Here is a 25,448-nt window from a genome sequence, read left to right on the forward strand (position 1 = left end):
CTTTCTTGCTAGTTGTTTGGCATAGGGTGTCCAGCACTGTAGCTTGCTGGTCGTTGAGTGGAGCTGGGTCTTAGCATTGAGATGGAGACCTCTGGGAGAGGTTTTGCCGTTTGATATTACGTGGAGCTGGGAGGTCTCTGGTGGACCAATGTACTGAACTCGGCTTTCCCACCTCAGAGGCACAGGCCTGACACCCAGCCGGAGCATGAAGACCCTGTCAGCCACGCAGCTCAGACGAAAAGGGAGAAAAAAAGAAAGAAAACAATAAAATAAAATAAAGTTATTAAAATAAAAAATAATTATTAAAAATAAAAAAAATTAAAGAGTAATTTAAAAAAAAGAAGAGAGCAGCCAAACTGAAAAACAAATCCACCAATGATAACAAGCACTAAGAACTATACTTAAAACAAAAGCAAAAACAGACAGACAGAACCCTAGGACAAATGGTAAAAGCAAAGCTATACAGACAAAATCACACAAAGAAGCATACACACACACACACACACACACACACACACACACTCACAAAAAGAGAAAAAGGAAAAATATATATATATCATTGCTTCCAAAGTCCACTACCTCAATTTTGGGATAACTCATTGTCTATTCAGGTATTCCACAGATGCAGGGTACATCAAGTTGATTGTGGAGATTTAATCCGCTACTCCTGAGGCTGCTGGGAGAAATTTCCCTTTCTTTTATTTGTTCGCACAGCTCTTAGGGTTCAGCTTTGGATTTGGCCCTGCCTCTGCATGTAGTTCACCTGAGGGCGTTTGTTCTTCGCCCAGACAGGATGGGGTTAAAGGAGCTGCTGATTAGGGGGCTCTGGCTCAGGCCAGGGGGAGAGAGGGGTACGGAATGCGGGTTGAGCCTGCGGTGGCAGAGGTCAGTGTTACGTTGCAACAGCCTGAAGTGCGCTGTGTATTCTCCCGATGAAGTTGTCCCTGGATCACGGGACCCTGGCAGTGGCAGGATGCACAGGGTCTTGGGAGGGGAGGTGTGGTTAGTGACCTGTGCTTGCACACAGGTTTCTTGGTGGCTGCAGCAGCAGCCTTAGCATTTCATGTCTGTCTCTGGTGTCCATGCTGATAGCCGCAGCTCACACCCTGAAACAATGGTCTCTTGCTTCTTCAGCAGTTCCAGACTTTTTCCCGGACTCCCTCCCGGCTAGCTGTGGCACACTAGCCCCCTTCAGGCTGTGTTCACGCAGCCAACCCCAGTCCTCTCCCTGGGATCTGACCTCCAAAGCCTGAGCCTCAGCTCCCAGCCCCTGCCCATCCTGGCGTGTGAGCAGACAAGCCTCTCAGGCTGGTGAGTGCTGGTTGGCATCGATCCTCTGTGTGGGAATCTCTCCGCTTTGCCCTCTACAAATCCCTGTTGCTGTGCTCTCCTCCATGGCTCCACAGCTTCCCTCCCACCATACCCTGTCTTAGCCAGTGAAGGGGTTTCCTAGTGTATGGAAACTTTTTCTCCTTCACAGCTCCCTCCCAGAGGTGCAGGTCCTGTCCCTATTCTTTTGTCTCTGTTTTTTCTTTTTTCTTTTGCCCTGCCCAGGTACGTGGGGAGTTTCTTGCCTTTTGGGAAGTCTGAGGTCTTCTGCCAGCGTTCAGTAGGTGTTCTCTAGGAGTTGTTCCACATGTAGATGTATTTGTGGGGAGGAAGGCGATCTCCACGTCTCACTCCTCTGCCATCTTGAAGGTCTCCCTTGCAAATAATTTGCTGATCACTGCCTAGGAGTACAGGATTCAAAGATGGGAAAATAAAACAAATTTTAAATCTTGGCCCTTCTTAATGTAATGAGAGACACTTTAACGGCAAAGTGTAAATAGATTGATTTGTGCTAACCTAAAGGTATGCAAAGAGGGCTATGGGAAAAAATTGAAAGGAGTCACCCAGTTGTCTTATGGGTAGGGGAGAGGTTTAGATCCCATCATGGAAAAGATCTTGTTTGAATAGGGTCTTAAAAAGATGAGAGGGTGGGTTTCAAGTAGGCAGAGAGATAGTATGTGTAAAGACCAAGGTCATGAAAGACATGATTATCATAATAATGAGATGTGTATGGCCCAGGACAGCATTTGTAATGTGAGCAGTAAGTTGGAACCCCAAAGTAGAAGTTTTCATTGTTAGACCCACTGTTTAGCTCTTATTTCATATACTCTAAGGGAGCCATGAAGATCGTAGAACAGGGAGAGGTATTCATGGTAGTATTTTTATATATAGCGATTACCATAGTGTATTGTAATGTTCTCCTTCACTGGTTGTTGGAGCTCCTCAAGGGCTATGACCATGAGTTATAAATTTTTGTATACTAAGCTTTTGGTAGAGCAGCTGTTAAAGCTAATGCTTAGAAAACATTGGTTGAATGACTAATCATGGGTAAGGAGGAATCGGGAGAGAATAATGACAATCTCGTGTGGTGGTGTTAATTTTTTGTGGGTGATAGACCACTTTGTGGTTCTGTTGAAAGCTATAAACCTTCTCCTTGAAAAGGTAAATACGTACAACATTTGGCCTACAGTTTCATGGGATCCTTGTATCCCTGAAGCCAGTCCGTGGATTCCTGGTTCAGAATCCCTCCTTAGGAAATTATACCCAGGGAACCTACAATCACCGCCAAACCTCACCATGAATAAGCTACTGTCTCTTTTAACAGTCTTTTAAATGTTAGATTATAACTGTATCTTTTTCTTATAATTTTCTTGAATTCTCTTCATGCTTGGGAGGATTTAGTTCAAAGAACTGAATTATCTATGGAGAAAGAAAATAATTTTTATAATGATTGAGGTAAAACTTTGCTGGGCTGTAAAGATAATAGACAAGCATGCTAATTAAGCTAGCAACCAGGAAGCAGCTGCTTGAGGTAATGCTGATGTTCCTTGAGTTTGGGTTTAGCAAGTGAGTTAGGGGTCCTCAAGACCATCCTCCAGCTTGATGATTTGCTAGAAGAACTCACAGGACCCAGAAAAGCTGTTATACTCATGGTTTTTATTTATTACAGTGGAAAGATACATATTAAAATCATCTAAAGGAAAAGGGACGCCTCATGGGGCAAAGTCAAGGAGAAACCCAGTACAAGCTTCCAGATGTCCTCTCCCAGTGCAGTAGCACAGGTGCACTCCACAGCTTAGCAATGATGTATGACAGCACATGTGAAGTGTTGCCAACCAGGGAAGCTCACCAGAGCCTTGGTGTCCAGGGTTTTTACTGGGGCTCAGTCACAAAGGGTTTGCAGCATTCTTATCAGGGAAAATATTTCAAGGTGTCAGAGCTCATCTCCCAGGAACTGGCCAAGGGCCAGTCCTGAAGACAGGCCTTTCTTGGGGATGTGTAAGGTTTGAGCAACTTGGGCCTGCTGAGTGAACCCTTTCCTGCACACCAAGTTAGCTGTTCAGAGTTAGCTAGCTTTCTGCTGGCCTGCCCGCCTAGCCACTCTTTTTCTAGTTACAGTAGGCCTCTCATCACAGATGGCCATTCTGCAAACCTGGACTCTTCCCTTTCCCTTACCAACATGTAATTGTTAAGTTTGATTGGACTCAAGGACATATGTGTGCTTTGTTGTTTCATGAGATCCTAGTGATCTGTCACTCATTCAGCACTTTTTGAATGTTGCTGTGTACCAGGCCTAGTTTTAGATGTGGATCATGAGGGAGAGGAAAAAATAACAGTTCTGGTAAGCAGTGTATGCTTTGGGGAACACTTCATCTTGTTGGAGAGCTTAGTGAAAGGTTGTGTGTGTGTATGGGAAGGTGTTGGTGTGATAATTAGAAGACTTCCCTTAAGTTGAGTATAAATATCAAACAGATAAAAGTGGGCATGGAGCTAATGTTTCTCCAGTCATTTCTGTAGCCAGTTGCCTGTGTGATTGGAGCACATATGTATTGTTACCTTGCTTGTGAGAAAGTACCCTAATCCTAGTTAGAAGATACATGTCTTTTGGGGATTTGCAAAGGAGAAAGGAATGTCTGGCTCAATACAAATCTATTTCCATTACTTCATTACCATAAACTTACCCTGACATTTCCAAGCTACAGTGAGGAGGTGGTAGTATTTTCACATTGCTCCCCAGTCGGGGGAATATATGAATGCCTAGTTTTGGACCAATAAGTATAACCTTTATAAATTTCAGTGTACTTTGTTTCAAATGGGAGGGCAAATGCTTGCCTTACATTGATGAAATTGCACGTAACAGTTTTTCTATACTTGGAAGCCAAAAGTTTTAGGAAAAAGCCTGGGTCCAAATTTCAACATGTTTGGCTCCTACATATGTGTGCTTCTTAACAGAATTTGGAATTTCTCAGGTTAACAAAGAGTTTTTTGAACAGAGCAAAGAAATTGTATAATTATAATAGAATCAGGAATGTATTAGTACAGAGAATATGGGATAATTTAAAATTGTTAACCTTGAGAATTTTTTCTGACAGGATCTTTTCTTTTCCCCCCAGCATTACAGTGTTTCTGCCACCTTTGTACAAAAGACAATTTTACTTGTGTCACAGATGGGCTCTGCTTTGTCTCTGTCACAGAGACCACAGACAAAGTTATACATAATAGCATGTGTATAGCTGAAATCGACCTAATTCCACGAGACAGGCCATTTGTATGTGCACCATCTTCAAAAACTGGGTCTGTTACTACAACATATTGCTGCAATCAGGACCACTGCAATAAAATAGAACTCCCAACTGTTGGTAAGTTGTTGTATAAGTTTTTTCTTGATACTACAAGAAAAGCTCTTAGACTCTATGATTTTAGAGCTGGAAGGGATCTTAGAAATTGTCTATCCCAGTTTATTCAGTATAGAGGCAAGAAGTAACTTGTCCAAAGTAGTAGAGTTATAAGGGTAGCCAAGATCCTGACTCCTGCGTGTGTGCTGTTTGAGAAGGTGGTTCCAAGATACTTTCTCTGAGGTCTGTTATGCCTAAAAGGGTAGCCTCCTTTAGAGAATACTGATAAAGCCCACCGTAGCAATATGTCCTCAGAGTGAAATTTTTTCCTTGTATAATGCTCCAGTCTTTTAAAGCAGTCAGTAATGGGAGGGAATTGAGAGCAGCACTAAACAGTCCAGGTGCCTTCATTTTGTAATATCACCTTGCCTTATGATCTTTATGTATAAATTATTATATACGATTTCTAGGTTTTTGGTCTTTCACCATAGTTTACATTTTAAAATGTCCTGGAAGAGCCAGGAATTTGAAAGCTTCATAAATGCTTAGGATTAGATTAATTTTAAGGTTCTGATTTAAGATGCCAGTCTAAGCTCATCTGTTTAACTCTTCTGGCACTTTCCCCAAATCCAAAATACCTACTATAATAATCAAAGGAATACAAAAATGAGGAAAACCTATATTAATGCTAAGAGAATTAATGGAAGAAATGCCACCCACATGCCTATAGTTGTGAGGAGCTCTGCAGTTATAGTGCAGATTATAACAGACTAGTGAAGAACTGACTATAGGAAAAGAAGTAGGTGAAAGACCCTCTTGCAGAATCCCACCAATACCTTAAGCTGAGGGGCTGGGTGTGAGGCTAGGCTACGGGGGCAAACTCTCAATTCTCCTTTAGGAAGCACCTGCTTTCAGTGCTCACTTTCCACTCAGAGTTCGTCTAGGCATCATGCTAATTAAAGTAGGAAGCACTGCTGTAGCTCAGAGGAAAAGGGCCAATCCTGCCAGTTGTAGAAGGAAGGCAGTCCTCCACCTAGTTCGAGTGATAACGGCAAAGTAAAACCAAATCTTCAGCATGATAGAGAAGGTCCCTGTGGCAAAGCTCTGTCAGACTGTAATTTTTCTGTCTTTTATATAGGCATCTGCAATTCTAATATGACAAGGAGAATGATAATTCCAGAATTTCCCATTTCCATTATTTGAAATGGCTTGAAATATCAGAATGGAGACTCACAAAACCTTATGAAGAGCTCACTTTATTTTTAATGCTAAAATACACAAATACCTCATTCCCAGGTCCCTGATAATCAGACAGCAAACAAATTTACCAAATGGAAAGATTGCATGGTTCAAAAGAAGTGAACTGAACTGGATAAATGAGAGTAGATGTCATCCTATGAAATACACTTACAGCATGTTAGGGAAGAACTTTCAGACAGTCCAAGGTCTGTTTTCAGTTGTTCACAATGAAATGAGAACATTTCACAGTTATTAAGATCGCTTTCAGATGAAAAGCTCAATTGATGAATTATTTTTAAAAATGCAGTATTGAAAGTGAACAGCAGACTGGATGTTGTAACTTTATTGTCAAGTGTGAGACAAGCTTAAAGCAAGACAAACTTGAGAAATTGTGTTACAATTCAGAGAAAAAGACAGTTGGTGAGCAAATTAAGAGACTTAGAGGACAGATCTAGGTGACCCAATATGGTTAGCATAAAACCAGAAAAAGGCAAAAGGACAGAAGAGAGAAGAAATACTATGTAAAATTAATGAAAAAATACTTAACCAAATATAATGAAAAAGCTATCAGTTTTCAAGAATAAAGAAAAATTGTGCACACATTCAGTACAAGTGAACACTGGTTACCTATAAAAGGAAAAAAAAAGTTCAGATTTTTTGCTTTTTTTAAATACCAGAAGGCAATGGAATATCATAACATTGCTTGTTACCCAAAATTCTTTAGATGAGTCAAGATTTTTCATATATAAAGGCAATAAGCATCTTTAGATAATTAAGTATTCAGTGTTTAAGGACCCATATACTCTTTCTGAAAGGAATTACTAGAATTAGGATTCTTTATCATATGAAATCAATCCAAATAAAGATCTCAAGAGTGATAAAGATGTGATGTGAAAGAAAGGGTGGTGAGCCATGAACCAGCATGTGTCAGAATGAATGCCAAAATATCTGTAATTAATGTGTTTCTGAAACAATGCAAATTGTTAATTGTTAAAAGAGATTATAAAAAAAGATCTTTAATTAAAAGTCTAAGTGATTAAAATAAACTAGAAAGTATACACATGCAAACTGTTAAAAAAAGAGGATATATTTTTGCATGAAAAAAATTGGTGGAGATATATACACAGGTGAGTTTGGGGGGGATGGTGAGGCTGTAGTTAATTTTTTTTTAAATTTTGCTCATCTGTATTTATATTTTTTAATTTTTTTTCCTGCTATGAGCATATACTAGCCTTGGAATAAGAAGATGAGCCAAACTACTTTTTAAAAAAAAAGAAAAAGAAGACAATGACTTAAGAAGAAATATTTAATGGGAGTTGTTCCAGATTATTGGTTCTTCTATTAGCGATCTGACAGGGCTAAGTGGGGTGGGGGGTGGTCCTACAGTGTTTGTGGTAGCTGGCCTTGTTATTTAGGGGATGGCTTAAGACTTCAGGAAGACTAAGTGGATGTTGACAGAGCTGGTGATCATAAAAGGAGAGCCAATGGGAGATTAAGTGCTTCACTTGTTACGGGTTTGAGCTTTATAAGCTGCTGTGATGAGGCTCTGACTAATGGTGGTAGTGGCCAACTGCAGGAAATGTGGAGGATTTAGGAAATTGTGGATGCCGCCTACAGTGTTATTGTTGTTGATGTTTATTTCACTTGAGGCCCTTTTCCAGGAAAGCCATCATCTGGCCTTGGTCCTGTCGAACTGGCAGCTGTCATTGCTGGACCAGTATGCTTCGTCTGCATCTCACTCATGTTGATGGTCTATATCTGCCATAACCGCACTGTCATTCACCATCGAGTGCCAAATGAAGAAGATCCTTCATTAGATCGCCCCTTTATTTCAGAGGGTACTACGTTAAAAGATTTAATTTATGATATGACAACATCGGGTTCTGGATCAGGTAATGTATTTGTTTTTTTCTTTTTCCTAAGATGTCTTTTTAAAATTAACTGTGTTATTTATTAGTTGGCTAAGCCAGTTGGCTTAGTATGTTAACACTTGGGATAGTGTGAATACTACTCCAGCTTTGAACCTAATAAAGGTCTTTAAGCTAGGTCTGTATCTGACTATGGCTAGTTTAGTAAGGACAAATAAAATTGACTGACTTATTTGAGCAGTAAAAGTAAGTCACCTTCACATTTGTGTAACTTTGAAAACATTCTCACCTTCTCATGACTGTGAGAATAAGGACAGTTATTCCTCTGTAGCTGAGGCCGAAGTTCACAGATGTTCAAATAATCTGCAGTTTACCCATTCTCTTCAGGACTGTTTAGCAGCTTTATTTTTGTATTGAAAGCAGGCATGTCAGAGAGTGTGTTTGGAATTGTGAAGGTTATTTGCTTTTTCAACATTAAATTGCTGTCTCTGGCTCAGGCCTAGTTTTTTATTAAACTAATGAATTTTTAGTCATTTTCTCACTTTAGAAAAAAGTCTGACCACCTTGTTATTTAATATAGCTTTATGGATCCATGGCCCTTCTGATATTTGCTTTTCTCAGTTCTCTTTGATTTTTGTGGGATCAGAAATAGATTATCTAATTACCTGAAGCAAATTTTGGCATAGCAATCAGTGCTTCATATTTAAATAAAAAGGGGATTTAATTTTCACTTTTTCTTACATGTGCTTTGGAAGGATACTAAGAGAAGACTCCTATCCTCTACAGTATTGTAATTTGACACTTAATTCCTAGCCAGGAATTAAGAGATCTAGATTCCAGTGCAAGCTTTGTCCTTGATTGGCTGTCTGATCTTGGTTAGACCATGTTTTCTCCTTGGGCTTCTGTTTCCTCATCAGAAATATGGGACAGATACTGTTGATAATAATACTTAAAGTGGTTTGTTAGGACTTTTAAATGAGATGTACTGTCCTTTGAAAAGTATAAATTAACTTCAAATAAGGGCTAGATTCATGGATAAAAAAATTTTAAAATATGTTTAATGAAAATTTCATGAATTTTATAATCAAGTGATTAAAGGAACTTTATTGGTTTATTAAAATTAATTAATTTTATTTTTTGGCTGCGTTGGGTCTTTGTTGCTGCGCGAAGCCTTTCTCTAGCTGTGGCGAGCGGGGGCTACTCTTCATTGTGGTGGCTTCTCTTGTTGCGGAGCACGGGCTCTAGGTGCGTGGGCTTCAGTAGTTGTGGCACACGGGCTCAGTAGTTGTGGAGCACGGGTTTAGTTGCTGCATGGCATGTGGGATCTTCCTGGACCAGGGCTCGAACCCTTGTCCCCTGCATTGGCAGGCAGATTCTTAACCACTGCGCCACCGGGGAAGTCCCTGAAGGAACTTTAAAGCAGAAATTGTGATTGGGGGAGGAATATGACTCTGAAGCACAGAATCTCACCTGATGATACAGAAAGTTCACATAATGACAAATGTCTTTAAGGGAATGAAGATATATTCATGTATATATATGTATGTTTATTCATTTAAATATGAAGAAACTGACTTCATGACAAAGTTTTCTTCTGTAGAATTTGGCCGTACATATTCAGTAAGTGAGTTCTGCCCATGACTGCTAGGATACATACAGGCTTACGGTGGAGCCCGGGTCTCTTAAGGCAGCCTTTAGGGATCCCTGTGACTGTTGTGAGGAGGGAGGCAGTGACTGGCTGGATTGAGATGGAGCAGCCTTAGTACTGAAGATGTGACAGTCTTTGGGCAGGAGTGGTGGAGGAGTGGAGAGAGATTATTTTAGGGTTCCCCTTTGATTCTGAGTTAGTTCAAAGGGTTCCCAAAGAATATCTGGCTCATTCTAGAAGCTAACCTGGACCAACAAAATATAATAAGCAAGGGCCAAAGTCACAGAAAATTAGGGTGGCTTTAGATCATTTGGAATTAATCCCTTGGACCTGCTCTCTTGTTGCCACACTTACACCCAGGGAAATCAAAGCAGCTCCTGCCACTTGGCACAGTGGTATGTATCAGGCCTCAAGGAGAGCAAGCCTACCTAAAGGATTAAAAGAAATTGCTGTCTGGATGGCAGTTTGTTTCTGAATAAGAATATATTTATTTACCTCTTAAGATACAGACATGAAGTAAAGAATGGAATTGTAGTAAAGAATGGAATTGTTCCTTTTCCATTTTATCTATATTTCTAGATATGTCAGGGACCCAACTCTATTGTTGAAAGCTTCTCTCCCTCCTTTTATGCCTCCTTTTACACCCTGCAAAAACTTGTCTGCATTGTTTGCCAGCTCTGTGGCTTTGGGCAGTTAGCTGATGTCTCATGCCTGAGTTATTAATGAAAGTAATGAACTCTGCCCAGTGTACATTACTGGATTGTTGTGAGGTTCAAATGAAACGAGATGTTTGTGTGAAAGCACTTAAGCACTTGGTAGATTGTAAAGTTATATCCAAATGACAGGTGTTATTCTTATTGAAAAGATATTTGGAAAAAAAATCTGATATACAATATGAATTTGCTGCATTTTACAAAAAAAACTAGTTTAAGGCCTCCTTCCCTGTCATAGTTTATTCTATGTTAATGGCTTTCAGATTTATCCAGACAGAAGCTATCTTCTGTTGAATGACAGCAGAAAATTCCATTGCTTTTCCTTCTATTTATTATAAAGACTGAATGCCATTTCATGAATGGGACTCATGCCTCTGAGTAAGTCAAATGTCTGTGTATAATATCCTTTTTAGTTCTTTCACTCATTGAGGAAAAGATAAAACATTTTATGTTATGAATTCAAATGTTTATTACTCAATACTATGACCATAATTGAGGAAAGGCCCTATCTCTCTCTTTCAGAGACTGTACTTTTAACTTAGGAATTGCAGGGAGACAATGGAGAGATGTGTTCTGGAACCTAGGTCTAAACTTAAAGCTAATCGTATCCCTGTTGCATTTATTTGAATCACAGGTTGTGCATGTGCCCATATTTAAGCTGTCATTAGATTGCAAAGTATGTGGGAACACGCAAACATGTGCCAGATTTATTTATTTGGTTGTGTGGGGTCTTAGTTGCGGCAGGCAGGCTCCTTAGTTGCGGCACATGGGCTCCCTAGTTGTGGCACTCACACGGGATACAGCTCCCCAACCAGGGATCGAACCCGGGCCCCCTGCATTGGGAGTGCAGAGTCCCATCCACTGCACCACCAAGGAAGTCCCCTGTGTGCCAGTTTTTGAGAGTGTGCGTCTCCTAGGCCAATGTTTATTATGTCTCATTCATGCTTACGATCTCTTTAATGCATGCATGTCCTTCAGGTCTTATTTCTGTTGTTCACTGCATGTAAAGGTGCTTGGACCCTGTTTCCCTATTGAAGTTTTTGCTCAAGTAGTTCTAAAAGGTACAGAAGTAAAGCAGAGAACATAGAGATCTGAATTAGGCCTGTTTATTTTTGTCTTTAGAAAAAAACTATTACTTTTTAAAAAATGCTCAGATTTTCATGTGGGTTATGGTAACCAAATACAGATAATATGATAAATCTAGATTTGATTTTTAATTCTAGTTCTGCATCTAGAATCCAGTTGTGAAGGGGAAGACAAAGACTTTCTTTGTCCTGTTAGGCTTTCTTGACCCTGCGTGAGTCCTGAATGTGTCAGGCATTTTCAGACTTCCCATTTGCTATTCCCTTTCTTCTTTATTCCCTGCATTTCTAACTTCCAGATCAGCCTCCTGAAATGAACTCTTAAGTATACTTTAAATCTTTAAGTACATGGTGTGGCCCTGTTCAAAGGCTTTAAGAAAATTTTGTAAGTTAGTGTCTACTGTAAACAACAGAATTAGGAATTGGTTATTCATAATACAAAAGAGCTCCTTGATTTAAATAAGGATTTTTCACAGATTTATTTTTAACCAGCAGTCTCCTTATAAAAAACAATTGTTTACAATCAGACTGCTAATTACTTTGCAGGAAGTACGGAGGATGGATAGAGCAAGGGGAAGGAAGGATCTATTTGAGAAACTTAAAGATGAAAAGAGACAACTTAAAGATTTAACATTTGGATTTATAAGTATTTCACACCAGAGAATCAAAGAGACCAGATAATTTTACTTACTTCCATTAGTTTAATTTGATCTAGCAGGCAACTCAATATAGATTATAAGTGACACCAATTTATGTGTATTAGACTATAAATAAAATACTGTAGAACACGATGTACACTGATATTTTGTCAGTGTCAGTATAATTTGACAGTTCTTAGTCCATGGGGAATTGGAATAGTCCCAAATATAGTGTTACTTAAATTTTGTAGGTAGTTAGTAAATACTTTTATGTAAATAAGTGTGGTAATATTTAAAACTATGTATTTTATAGTAAGACAAGTTCAGTTAGTGAGAAAATTGCCAATGTTTCATCACCAAGGTAAGTTACTTGGCATCTTTCCTTAAGATATTAGTGTTGCCTAGGCAGCCAGTTCCTGGCACGTAAATTGGTAAATTGCTTGCCTTGAAATGGTTTCTGTGATAATTTTTACTGATTTATTAAAAGTTAGACCAGAATTTACTTCTTCATTTCTTATGCTTACACACTTTTCTCCTCCTCCTTACATGCTTTTCTCCTCCTCCTTTTGTAAAACTGTTACCAGACTCATCTTTCTGAAATAAGATTTTTAAATTATTTCTTTCCAGTCATGAAATGAATGGAAATGTTTACTAGTTCCTCTTTCACCCACAGCTCTCAGTCATCTTGAGCCGGGCATTCAGTATTCTTCACATTCTGGTGCAGCTTCTCTTCTACTGTTTTACTACATACATCCTTTTTTTTTTTTTTTGGCGGTATGCAGGCCTCTCACTGTTGTGGCCTCTCCTGTTGAGGAGCACAGGCTCCGGACGCGTAGGCTCAGCAGCCATGGCTCACGGGCCCAGCCGCTCCGCGGCATGTGGGATCTTCCCGGACCAGGGCACGAACCCGTGTACCCTGCATCGGCAGGCGGACTCTCAACCACTGCACCACCAGGGAAGCCCCCCATACATCCTTTTTCTGCTTATCTATCTAAGCTGGTTCCCTAAACATGTATCATCCATTTCTTCTACTTTTGCTTGCATATTCCTCCTACCTAAACACCTTACCTCCTTGTCTTCTTCTTTGTCCTATCCCTTCTGTAAAGGACAATCTAAATTCAGCTTATCTTTTAAAGCCTACCTTGACTCTCTAGGCAGGAGTTTCTGGATTCTTTTATTGTATTTATTATTTTCCTTTTATCATGAATTATTGTTTTTGCAAATTTACTCTATATTTCCTCAGTGAGATTGTAAGTTCCTTTAAGGAGTTAAACCTTTCTGAGTCACTCTTTTAACACCTATTGTGGTGTTAGAAACAGGTACCGATATTGGTTGGTTGTGTCAAATACTATTTATTTTTATCTTTAGGTTTACCATTGCTTGTTCAGAGGACAATTGCGAGAACTATTGTGTTACAAGAAAGTATTGGCAAAGGTCGTTTTGGAGAAGTTTGGCGAGGAAAATGGAGAGGAGAAGAAGTCGCTGTTAAAATATTCTCCTCTAGAGAAGAACGTTCATGGTTCCGTGAGGCAGAGATTTATCAGACCGTCATGTTACGTCATGAAAACATCTTGGGATTTATAGCAGCAGACAATAAAGGTGAGTAACATTTGCTTCTCCTTTGAGTGTTACAAAATATACTTAATCCTTTCCACAAAGAAGACTATTAAACATTGTCATATTTGATGAGAAATGGATGTTTGTAATATAAATTAGACCCATTAAGTAAAATAGAATATATTAGAAGCCTTTAGGAACAGGAACTTCTTAAAGATTTTCTTGACTCTTGACAACATGTTCCTAAACCTCTAATTGCTTTATAAAATGTAAAGAGCTATTTAAAAAAAGGTTACATGCTTTTGTTGTTTGGTTCTGGGAAGTTAGTTACTCAGGATAGTCATAATGTAGAAAAAAAATTTATCAACTCTGGTTGCCCAGAGTTTTGAGATAGGCTAGAGCTCATATATGTTTCCTTTTAATCTCTTCCTGACCATTAGGGCATTCTAATATTTCTTAATGACCTTATGTATAGGGAGAGTAAGAATAACTTCTCAGTGTATTCTGTGTTTAAATTGCTAGGCTAAATAGATTAATCTTTTAAGTAAACTCACTTAAATAGAGAAATGGTTTCTCCAAAACCACCTTGCCCTTAGTAACCATGTGGACCTTTTCTTGCCTGTGGTACACAGGTGCTTGAGGCCTGGGGGCAGATGCTGAAGCAAGTGAGGAAGCCATGTCAGTAGACAGTCAGCATGCGAGGTGACTGTGAAAAGTGACTTCAGACTGCACTTCATTTACTTTCCTGGCTTCAGTTATTATAGTAGTGCCCACAATCCTACCTTTATAGCTTTTGTCAGAGGCTTGTATTGGGTTGGCCAAAAAGTTCATTTGGGATTTTCCGTGAGATGTTACAGAAAAACCCAAATGAACTTTTTGGCCAACCCAGTATTACAACTCGACTCTCATCACACCCACCCTGAATCAGATGTATATCCCAGCTTTCCTATTTTTTTAAAAAAATGCTATCATCTTTTTTTAAGGCCATAACCATAGTCAGTCATCTTTTTACTTCTCTCCCTTCCCATTTTCTTCAACAATATTTATTTCTTTGAAATATTAACAATGTTTAATCTCAGTTTGTGTTCATGGGTGATTTTGATTTTTCTTTTTGCTTCTCTGTATTTTCAAATTTATTTACAACAAACATTTATTACTTGTTTTTGTAAACTTTTATTTATAGAAAATTTCCAGTATATAGAAAAGCAGAGAATAGTATAATGAACCCCCCATCACCCAGCTTCAACAATTATCAGCTCACTGCCAACCATATTTGAGCTCTGATTCCACCTACTCTGCCCCCTCTGAATTATTTGAAGCTAATCCCAGATAGCATATCTTTTCATCCATAAATATCTGTTTGTATCTTTAGATTACGGGGAATCTTTTTTTGTGAAACATAACAATACTACCATTGTCAATTTTTAAAATGCCATCAAATATCTAGTCAGTTTCACATTTCTGGAGTGGTCTCCCCCCCCCTTTTTTTTTTTAACAATTGGTTATTCACTTTAGGATCCATTGCATTTGGTTGATATTTATCTTAAATCCCTTAAAATCACTAGGGTTACCCTTTGTCTTTTTCTTCTCGGAGTTTATTTGTTAAAGAAACTGGATTGTTTGTCCTATAGGGCTTATCATTAATTGAATTCTTATAGTATCTCTGAACTTGCTCCTTGTATAATTTGAAAACTGGTAGTTAAAATTAGAGACTGAATCTGATTATTTTATTGGTTTCCTGAAAATATATACTTTCTACATATTCTTTCTATTGCATCAAATCAGGAGGTGTATAAGTGTGATTATCTGCTTTTCGTGACTTAGGGGCAGTGATGGATGTAAGCAGGGATTATCAATAGATACTACCAATTCAGTATTACTTAATTTAAAAACAAAACAAACAAAAGCAGTGATCATAGTCTGACCAAGTCCTTAGTTTTCACTTTCTTCTGTCTTCAACACCATTTAGCTTCTCCCCCAACCCTTAAAACAACCTTTGTATTCTGTGACTCTGGACTTTATTTCTTAATAGGTGTTTTTGTTTTCTGAAACTCTTAATACATATGAAGGCTCTAATTCTACAAATAATAATTTCTCCCTCAAAGAACTTACCCACATTTTTGCTTTCAAACTCAATGGTAGGTAGTGGTGACTTTCAAATATACAGTTTGAGGTTCAACCCTTACCCAGGCCCAGCATGTTTTAGGCTTGTTCCAAGTTGTAAACACACTAACCAACACAAAATGTTCCTGCTGCTGTGCCCTGAACTCTTCCCTTTTGCTCAGGCAGCAGCCAAGCTGTTACTGTCATCTGGAGGTTACCATGGGAACTGACAACCCTGCTGGCTCTTCCCTACACCTCCTTTCTTCTTTGTCAGGGTTAATGGACTTTGCCTAGAACCTAACCCCTCCATCCCCTATTCCCCTTTTCTTTATCTTTCTCATACTGATTTAGTTACTTCCACCTTAGACAACCCTTTATGTGGGCATAGCCTCTAATATGTCCTTCTTCCTTCCACCTCTCTTGTCACTTACCTCAGAAAACCTCCCATTCTTCCATCTTGCTGTGTTCCTATTTATTTCTTGTATTTGTGAGCCTTTCTGAATTCAGGTATGGTTAATAAGCATGCAGATAAAGCTAGTGATGTACCTGTATCAAGGAAAGGTATAAGTTTGAACAGAATCAGTTTACAAAGTTTATGAAGAAACAAGTTGATAAAGAACTAGTATCATGAATATCTAAATCCTTTCGAAAATACCCAGAAATCTCCTCCAGAATCTTCTGAAAACATTTCATTCCTTAATCTTTTCTAATCAGAATTGCTTTCTTTCAATTAACAACCTTCAAAATATAGAAATTGTTTTATGTCAATCAGGTTTTCTTTTGTTTTACAACTAATGGGGAAGTTCTTACATGCCATGCATTGTACTAAATGCTTTTTAAAAATCTATTATCCTATTTTTAAAATCTTCTTAGTAGTCTCGCAAAGTAAGGTATTCTTGTTGTGTAAAAGAAGGAACAAAGGCTCATTGGTTAAGAAACTTGTCTGAGGTTATGTAGTCAGTGACAGCCAGGCCCTGATTCCAACCCAGGTCAGAATGACTCCAAGTGTGCATCTTTTACTGAATTGTCCTGCCTCCTAGTATTGTTGTAATATTTTTGCTTTCATGATTTTGTGAAATATATGACTTGCCAGCTACTCCTAGGTTAAATTGGCTTTTGTGGACCACCCTAGCCTAGAAGCCCAGCCAGAACCGTTACCATGATTCTCATGGGAACATACATTTCCAATTCATGTACTGGCTTACAAATGAACTTTTGGAAGAACACATATTCCTAGTTGTTGAGGTTCAAAATCACCTTGTGTAAAACTGGATTCAGTCCTAGCCATTTCTCCCCATGACATTTTTAGCTCCTGTCTCAGCTTCCCCATGTGTCAGTGATACCACTATTTTTATATTTTTCTAATCTGGAAACCTTGGAATTGTAATCTTTTCTGGCTTCTTTGTGAACGGTACACACAGTCTGTTTGTCATTAAAGCTTGCAGTTCTCATTTAAGCTCCCTTTCAGTTTCCAATAATATTCCATTCCCACTATAGCCACACTAGGTTCCAGGTACTTCTCATCTTCTTCCCTCCCTCCTCCCTTGTTTCCCTCCCCCGTTCCAGAAACAATCGTTGAGCACCTAACCTGAACCAGGCACCTAACTTGAACCAGGCATTCCTCGAAGCATTATCCCAGCCCTGCTACCATCTGTGTGGACTCAACATCACCATTTTTTAACTATGATTCCCTCTCTTGAATGGGATTAGTTATCCTTGCCTTATCTCAAGATTAAGGGGCTTACTTTAAGGATCTAAAGGATACATACATGAAAGTATAAGAAAACTGAAATACAAGAAAATATGAAAGAAATATATACAAATTTGAGGTACCAACATATTGCAGTTGTGTGATTCAGGATTGAGAGTAAAAAATGATAACTTTTGAATAAATCATAAATGTTCTATAGCCCGTCTGAAATATTGTTATTCTACTTGGCAGACAATGGTACATGGACTCAGCTCTGGTTGGTGTCAGATTATCATGAGCATGGATCCCTTTTTGATTACTTGAACAGATACACAGTTACTGTGGAAGGAATGATAAAACTCGCTCTGTCCACAGCAAGTGGACTTGCCCATCTTCACATGGAGATAGTTGGTACCCAAGGTAACTCAAAGCAATCCTGTTATTTAAGCTTTTAAATTCCCATGGATCTAATATCTGTTCAGAAAATTTTTGCAAGAAGTCAGCTTAATTGGAGATATTTAAAATGAGTTTTTAGATGAGAATATTTTACCTTTCTGTTGAAAATCTAAGGTGGAGTTATGAATCTGGGAATTTGTTCAGAGATTCTCCAGTCATTGTAACAATACTGATATTTTTGTAAGTTCTTAAAAGTAGTAGCATTTAGTCTTTCTTGTGATTTTTGAGGCTCTTGATTTTGGAATTTAGTTTATGTGCAGTACCATATGAAATGTGAAAAAGCTTTGTAAACATCAACACGCTCCATAAATGTTATCTGGCTATCTAATAATTATATTTGACCCTAGGATAAGGAGACTGCATGAGACAGTTTTACAGTTGAAAAATTGAATACTAAGTTTATGAAATTTTTATGCTTTGCTTTTTGTGCCATATAAGATATCAGATGCCAATATATTCTCTGCTCTAATGATTATCCACTTGCTACCTGATGGCTCCCCCACTCCCAACTTTACAACACACATGCTGTTTTACTATCTCAGCCAGCCCCATCTTTGTAAATTTTATTATTGTTGATTATAATAGCTTTATTGAGTTATTTACCCATTTGGTATACAATTCAGTGGTTTTTAGTATATTCACAGAGTTGTACAGCTATCACCACAATCAGTTTTAGAACATTTTCATCATCTTAAAAGAACCCTGTAGTTCTTAGCAGTCATTCCCCATTTCCCCCCAAACTCTTTAGCCTTAGGCAACCTCTAATATACTTTCCATCTCTATAGATTGGACATAGCATACAAAAGGAATCATACAATATGTGATCTTTTGTGACTGGCTTCTTTCTCTTAGTGTATTTTCAAGGTTCACCCATGCTGCAGCATTTATCAGCAATTCATTCTTTCTTATGGCTGAGTAATATTTCATTGTATGGATATACCACATTTTGGGTATCCATTCATCAGTGATGGACATATGGGTTGTTTCCACTTTGGGCTGTTATGAATAATGCTGCTATGAACATTGTTGTACAGGTTTTTGTGTGGACATGTTTCCAGTTCTCTTGGATATATACCTGGGAGTGGAATTACTGGATCATATAGTTACTCTAAAAATTTGTGAAACTGCCAGACTTTTTTTTCCCAAGTGCCTGTACTATTTTACATTTCCATCAGCAGTCTCTGAGGGTTCCAAGTTTTCCACATTGTAATTATTACTTTTTAATTTTAATTATTTTTAAATAATTTTAATTATTTTTAAATTATTTTTAATATTTTTTTTTCATTTTAGTGAGAAGACTAAATAAATAGATTAAAATACATAGTCCCTGCATAGTACAACTTTTTCTAGTGGTATTAAGGTATTATACATTTAGTGAGTATATTCCAGTTGATAGACAAAGGAAGTGATTGAGATTCTTGGTTCTTGAATTCGAATATCAGTGACTAGGATTCCTGTAAAAAATTCATAGGGTATCAACAAACTAGTATCTTTAACCCCCAGTCTTTGTGTATTAGACTGATATTTTTTGAGCATCATCCATTTTCTTTGAAGAAATGTAATTTCAGCAACTTTTTGTGTAATGATTCCCTTAAAGTGGTTTAGTAATGGCCTAGGTATTGTGGTGATGGGGGTTGAAATGCTTCGACACTGGGATGGGAGGAGAAGCTTTTGAACCTAAAGGTGAGATTTGTGATTGGTATTACCCTTTAAGCAACCATGTTTAATTTTTTTCTTTCTTTAGGAAAACCAGCCATTGCTCATAGGGATTTGAAATCAAAGAATATCTTGGTAAAGAAGAATGGAACTTGCTGTATTGCAGACTTGGGACTGGCAGTAAGACATGATTCGGCCACAGATACAATTGACATTGCTCCAAACCACAGAGTGGGAACAAAAAGGTATACTTATGGCTACACAGTGATTAATATGTTCTGAAATTGACTTCTTTTCCTTCTCATTTCTAGATATATATCTTTTCTGAAACTCGACCTTGTACTTTATTAGATTGCTCACAGGTAGAAGATCTCATGGTCTTGCCTGCTCTGAAACCAAGGTTACCTGACTTAAAAAGGTAACTGCTGATGAAAGGTGGCCTTTCCAGAAAATATTACCATTAGTTATCATAATAGTAGCTAATGTTTATGGGGTACCCACTATGTGCCAATCATTTTAATGGGTCTTTTATGTGTATCATTTATTGTTCTCTTCAAATGTTGTGCTGTAGTTAGCCCAACTGTTTTCAGAATTTTTATCTCCTGAAAACATGCCTTTCTCTCTTCAAACTTTCCCATGTGCTGTATCCTAGAGCATACTTTCTGCTTTTATTTCCCTAGCTTGTACTTAGTCTTCCTTGCTCATAGAAATCCTTTTCTGGACTGTTAGATGTCCTTGGCAGGGGCCCTCACTGCATGCTGAACTTGGACCATTGAGGCACTTAGCACATTATAACTGTGCATTTATTTGTCTGTATATTCCATTGGATCATAAGCTGCTTGAGAGCAGCCTTGTATTCCCAGCATCCATTTGTGCCTAATACATAGTAAGTCCTCAATAAATATTTGTTGAGTCTATGAGTACTCAAAGGACCTAATTAGGTAGGTATCACTACCCTCAATTCAGAGATGAGGAAACCGCCTTGTGGAGATTAAGTAATGTGGCCAACCAACCTCATGGATGGTAAGCTGAAGAGCCGAGATTTAAACCTGGGCCTCTCTGACCCAAAAGGCTTTGCTCTGTGTATCACACAGCATTTGCCACCACATATCTTTAAACTGCTACCTTGGACTTGAATAGAGCCAATATTCTATCTCAGTCATATTTGTGACTTACGGATTCAACAGGGACTCTCAGATCTCTTGACTCAGTGTTCCAGGCAGTGGTTGCTGCAGGTTTTTGTGAGTCCTAGGACTTTTGAAGCCTCAGAACTGTGCAAGGTGGTATCAATAGGAGAACTGGCATTCATTTTTATCTTTTATTTTGTTCCCTGGAGTATGTCTTTGTCTTTCCTTTTATCCTGTATTAGTGAGAAGACTTCTAGATTAAAATATGGTACATAGTACATATCCAAGTAGGTGGTGTACATTAGGACACCTAGGATAGTCAGTTATTACTTGTGGGTCATTGGAAACTTAGATCATAAGGCAGATAGCATAAAATTGCTGTTTCAGCTTTTCATGGGATTTGGTTGACATCATTAATTTGCAAACCAATTGGGATATTTAATATTTTTCTTGAGTCTAATATGATCTCAGTTATGTGTGGAAGCTTGAGCTTCAGAGATCAGACCCAGGGAGAGGACAGGGGTGGGCTGTGTAGAAACAGTCTGAAGGGGCTGGAGGCTGGTGCAACTGACTGCACCTGAGGTTATACACAGAAGAAGCCTGGGCTGCCTTAGAGGCCAGGTGCCATTGTGTGGGCAGTGCATGAGGGGAGGGTTGGGACCTGCCATTACAGCCTTTTTCCTGGCATGAGCTCTCAGGCAGCAGGACACAGCCTACACAAACTCCTGAAGCAGTCACAATACATACCCCACCCCAGGCTCCAGGAGCAATCGATCGTGAGCTGCCTCTGCTCCCCTCATGTGCTCTGGGGGCACACGTGAGCTGCCACCACCACCAACCCCAGGACCAGGCATCCGCCGCCACATCTGCACACCCTCTTTCAAGGGGATAACTGCCAGCACGTGCTGAGGAAAGAGGTAACAGGCATCCATACTAAAAACAGCCCTTGCACCAAAAGTATTAAACCCACACAAGGTACACAGGGACACCCCCACATATAAACAGTCTTCCAAGATCACCATCAATAACTGTTTCTCCTAAACTCACAGAATAAGAGAAATACAAGTAAAGTGAAGAAGCAGAGGAACCACTCCCAGTTAAAAGACCATTAGAATTCCCCTGAAAGAACAAACAATGAAACAGACCTCTTCAGTCTAGGGGACACTGATTTCAAAAAGGAAATAGTGGAAATACTGAAGGAATTAAGAAAGGCTATCAACAGAAATGCAGAGTACTATAAAAAGGAACTAGAAACCATAAAGAGGAACCAAGAAAAATTAGAAGAAAACTCACTTGTTGAGATAAAAACTAAAGGCAATGAATAGCAGAATAAATAATTGAGAAGAACGAGTAAGTGAACTGGAAGATAGAATATGGAAATCACCCAATCAGGATGGCAGACAGACAAATGAAAAAAAGAGACCTATGGGATAATATAAAGCATGCCAATCTAGGCATAATAGGGATTCCAGAAGGGGAAGAAAGAGAAAAGGGGATCGAAAATGTATTTGAAGAAATTATGACTGAAAACTTCCCAAACCTAAGGAAGGAAACAGATATCCAGGTACAGGAAGCACAGAGGGTCCCAAACAGGGTGAACCCAAACAGATCTACACGACGACCTATTATAATAAAAATGGCAAAAAGAGAGGATTCTAAAGGCAGCAAGAGAAAAACAAAGAGTTAATTACAAGGGATCCCCCATAAAGTTATCAGCTGATTTCTCTACAGAAATGTTGCAGGCCAGAAGGAAGTAGCAAGATATATTCAAAGTCCTGAAAGGGAAAAATCTGCAACCTAGGATACTCTACCCAGCAAGATTATCATTGAGAATAGAAGGAGAGAGAAAGAATTTCTCAGACAAGCAAAAAACTAAAAGAATACAGCAGTACTAAAGCTATCCTAAAGGGAATATTGAAATATTGAAAGGTCTTCTCTAAATAGAAAAGGAGTAACAGTCTATAGGGAAGAGAAAATCACAGTTGGAAAGCAAATTACCTAAATAAGCCAGTACACACACAGATTAAAAAAAAAAAAATTCTGTGAAAGTGATGGTAACCACAATGAACAGCAAAAGGATGAACATGAAGATGTAAAAGAGGACATCAAACTCATAAAATGTGGGGAAGGAGGGTAAGAAAATGTAGATTTTTTTTTTTTTTTCATTTCCTAGATGTGTTTGAGCCTGTATGACTACCAGTCTAAGGCAAGTAGATATAGGACGGGGTTAACATATTTCAGAAACAGAGTAAACACAAATCAAAAACATACAGTAGATTGACAGAAACAAAAAAGAAGAGAACGTAAGTGTAATACAAGAGAAAATCATCAAATCACAAAAGGAAAAATAATAGAAAAGGACAAAGAAGAAATATAAAATCAACAGGAAAACAAGGTCAAAATGGCAATGAATAACATATCTATCAATAGCTACTTAAATGCCTATGGACTAAATGCGCCAATCAAAAGACACAGAGTGGTAAGCTTCTGCACAGCAAAGGAACCCATAAACAAAACGAAAAAACAACCACAGAATGAGAGAAAATATTTGCAAACTATGCAATGGACAGGGCTTAGTCTCTAAAATTTACAAACAGCTCATATGGCTCACTATCAAAAAAAGCAACCCAATCAAAAAATGGGTGGAAGACCTAAATTGATATTTCTCCAAAGAAGACATACACATGGCCAAGAGGCACATGAAAAGATGCTCAGCTAATTATTAGAGAAAAGCAAATCAAAACTACAATGAGGTATCTCCTCACACCAGTCAGGATAGCCATCATCAAAAAAATCTACAAACCATAAATCCTGGAGAGGATGTGGAGAAAAGGGAACCCTCCTACAACTGCTGGTGGGAATGTAAATTGGTACAACCACCATGGAGAACAGTATGGAGGTTCCCTAAAAAAACTCAAAAAGAACTACTATATGATCCAGCAATCTCACTCGTGGGCATATATCCAAGAAAACCATGATTCAAAAAGATACATGCATCCCAATGTTCATTGCAGCACTATTTAAAATAGCCAAGACATGAAGCAGTCTAAATGTCCATTGACAGAAGAATGGATAAAGAAGATGTGGGGGGTGTGTGTGTGTGTGTATGTGTGTATTCACACACACACACACATATGTATATATACATACACACACACACATACAATGGACCATTAGCCATTAAAAAGAACGAAATAATGCCATTTGCAGCAACATGGGTGGACCTAGAGATTATCATACTAAGTCAGACAGAAAAAGACAAATATCATATGATATCACTTATATGTGCAATTTAAAAAATGATACAAATGAACTTATTTACAAAGTAGAAACAGACTCACAGACTTAGAAAACAAATTTATGGTTACCAAAGGGGAAAGGTGGGGGGGAGTGATAAATCAGGAGGTTGGGATTAACATATACACAATACTATATATAAAACAGATAATCAATAAGAACCTGCTGTGTAGCACAAGGAACTCTACTCAGTACTCTGTGATAACCTATATGGGTAAAGAATCTGAAAAAGAATGGATATATGTGTATATATTAACTGAACAACTTTGCTGTACACCTGAAACTAACACAACATTGTATATCAACTATACCCAAGTATAAAATAAAAAATTAAATTAAAAAATAATAAAAATATACTCTCTCTCAAAAAAATAGATCTCTCAATATCCTGTGGTAAACCATAATGGAAAAGAATATGAAAAAAAATATATATATATATGTATATCTGAATCACTTTGCTGTACAGTAGAAATTAACACAACATTGTAAATCAACAATACTTGAATAAAATAAATTTTTTTAAATAGAAAAAAAGAGTGGCAGATTTGATAGAAAAAAACAAGAGCCTACAATATGCTGCCTACAAGAGACCCACTTTAGGGCAAAGGACACACATAGATTGAAAGTGAGGGGATGGAAAAAGATTTCATGCAAATGAAAATGAAAAGAAAGGGGAGGTTGCGATACTCATATCAGACAAAATAGACTTTCAAACAAAGCCCGTAAAGAAAGAGAAGGACACTATATGATAAAAGGATTGATACAGGAAGAGGATTTTATACTTGACAACATAATATGCACCTAATAATACAGGAGTACCTAAATACATAAAACAAATACTAACAGACATAAAGGGAGAAACTGATGGGAATACAATAATAGTAGGAGACTTTAACACCCCATTCACATCAATGGACATATCTTCTAGACAGAAAATCAATAAGATAACAGAGATCCTAAATGACACAATAGAACAGTTAGGCTTAATTGACATTTTCAGGACATTAAAAAAAAACAAAACATTCTTTTCAAGTGCACATGGAACATTCTCTAGGATTGACCACATTACTAGGGCATAAAACAAGCCTCAACAAATTTAAGAGTATAGAAATTATCTCAAACATCTTTTCTGACCACAGCAGCATGAAACTAGAAATCAACCACAGAAAAGAAATGAGAGAAAAAAAAAGATTACATGGAGACTCAACAGCATGCTACTAAAAAACCAATGGGTCAATGATGAAATCAGAGGGGAAATTTTAAAATACCTTGAGGGACTTCTCTGGTAGTCCAATGGGTAAGGCTCCACACTCCCAATGCAGGGGGTCTGGGTTCGATCCCTGGCCAGGAAACTAGATCCCACATGCATGCTGCAACTAAGAAGTCTGCATGCTGTAACTAAGAAGTCCGCAAGCCGCAACTAAGTCTGCATGCCACAACTAAAGATCCTGCGTGCCACAGCTAAGACCCAGCACAGCCAAAATAAATAAAATGAATAAATAAAATAAATATTTTTAAAAATACCTTGAGACAGATGACAAAACACAACCATACAAAATCTATGGGATGGCAGCAAAAGCAGTTCTTAGAAGTTCATAGCAATACAGACCTTGCTCAAAAAACAAGAAAAATCTCAAACATCCTAACCTACTACTTAAAAGAATTAGAAAAAAGGAGAACAAACAAAACCTGAGAGCAGAAGGAAGTAAT

At 38.1% G+C, this 25,448-nt stretch overlaps 1 protein-coding gene across 7 annotated transcripts in view; it reads left to right on the top strand.

Annotated features, from left to right (window-relative positions):
• TGFBR1 (transforming growth factor beta receptor 1) overlaps positions 1 to 25,448 on the top strand; it is a 69,572-nt gene that overhangs the window by 35,924 nt on the left and 8,200 nt on the right. The window contains exons 2-6 of one of the 7 annotated variants that reach the window (XM_065878441.1): positions 4,443 to 4,688; positions 7,553 to 7,795; positions 13,221 to 13,451; positions 17,455 to 17,622; positions 19,403 to 19,559. In XM_065878441.1, coding sequence (XP_065734513.1) covers positions 4,443 to 4,688; positions 7,553 to 7,795; positions 13,221 to 13,451; positions 17,455 to 17,622; positions 19,403 to 19,559 — 1,045 coding nt within the window. Of the gene's footprint in view, positions 1 to 4,442; positions 4,689 to 7,552; positions 7,796 to 13,220; positions 13,452 to 17,454; positions 17,623 to 19,402; positions 19,560 to 25,448 lie in introns of those variants that run through there. The other 6 variants (XM_065878442.1, XM_065878444.1, XM_065878445.1 and 3 more) reach the window with 6 other exon arrangements.

This window comes from Phocoena phocoena, chromosome 6 (assembly GCF_963924675.1).
Source record: "Phocoena phocoena chromosome 6, mPhoPho1.1, whole genome shotgun sequence".
Taxonomy (NCBI): Eukaryota; Metazoa; Chordata; class Mammalia; order Artiodactyla; family Phocoenidae; genus Phocoena; species Phocoena phocoena.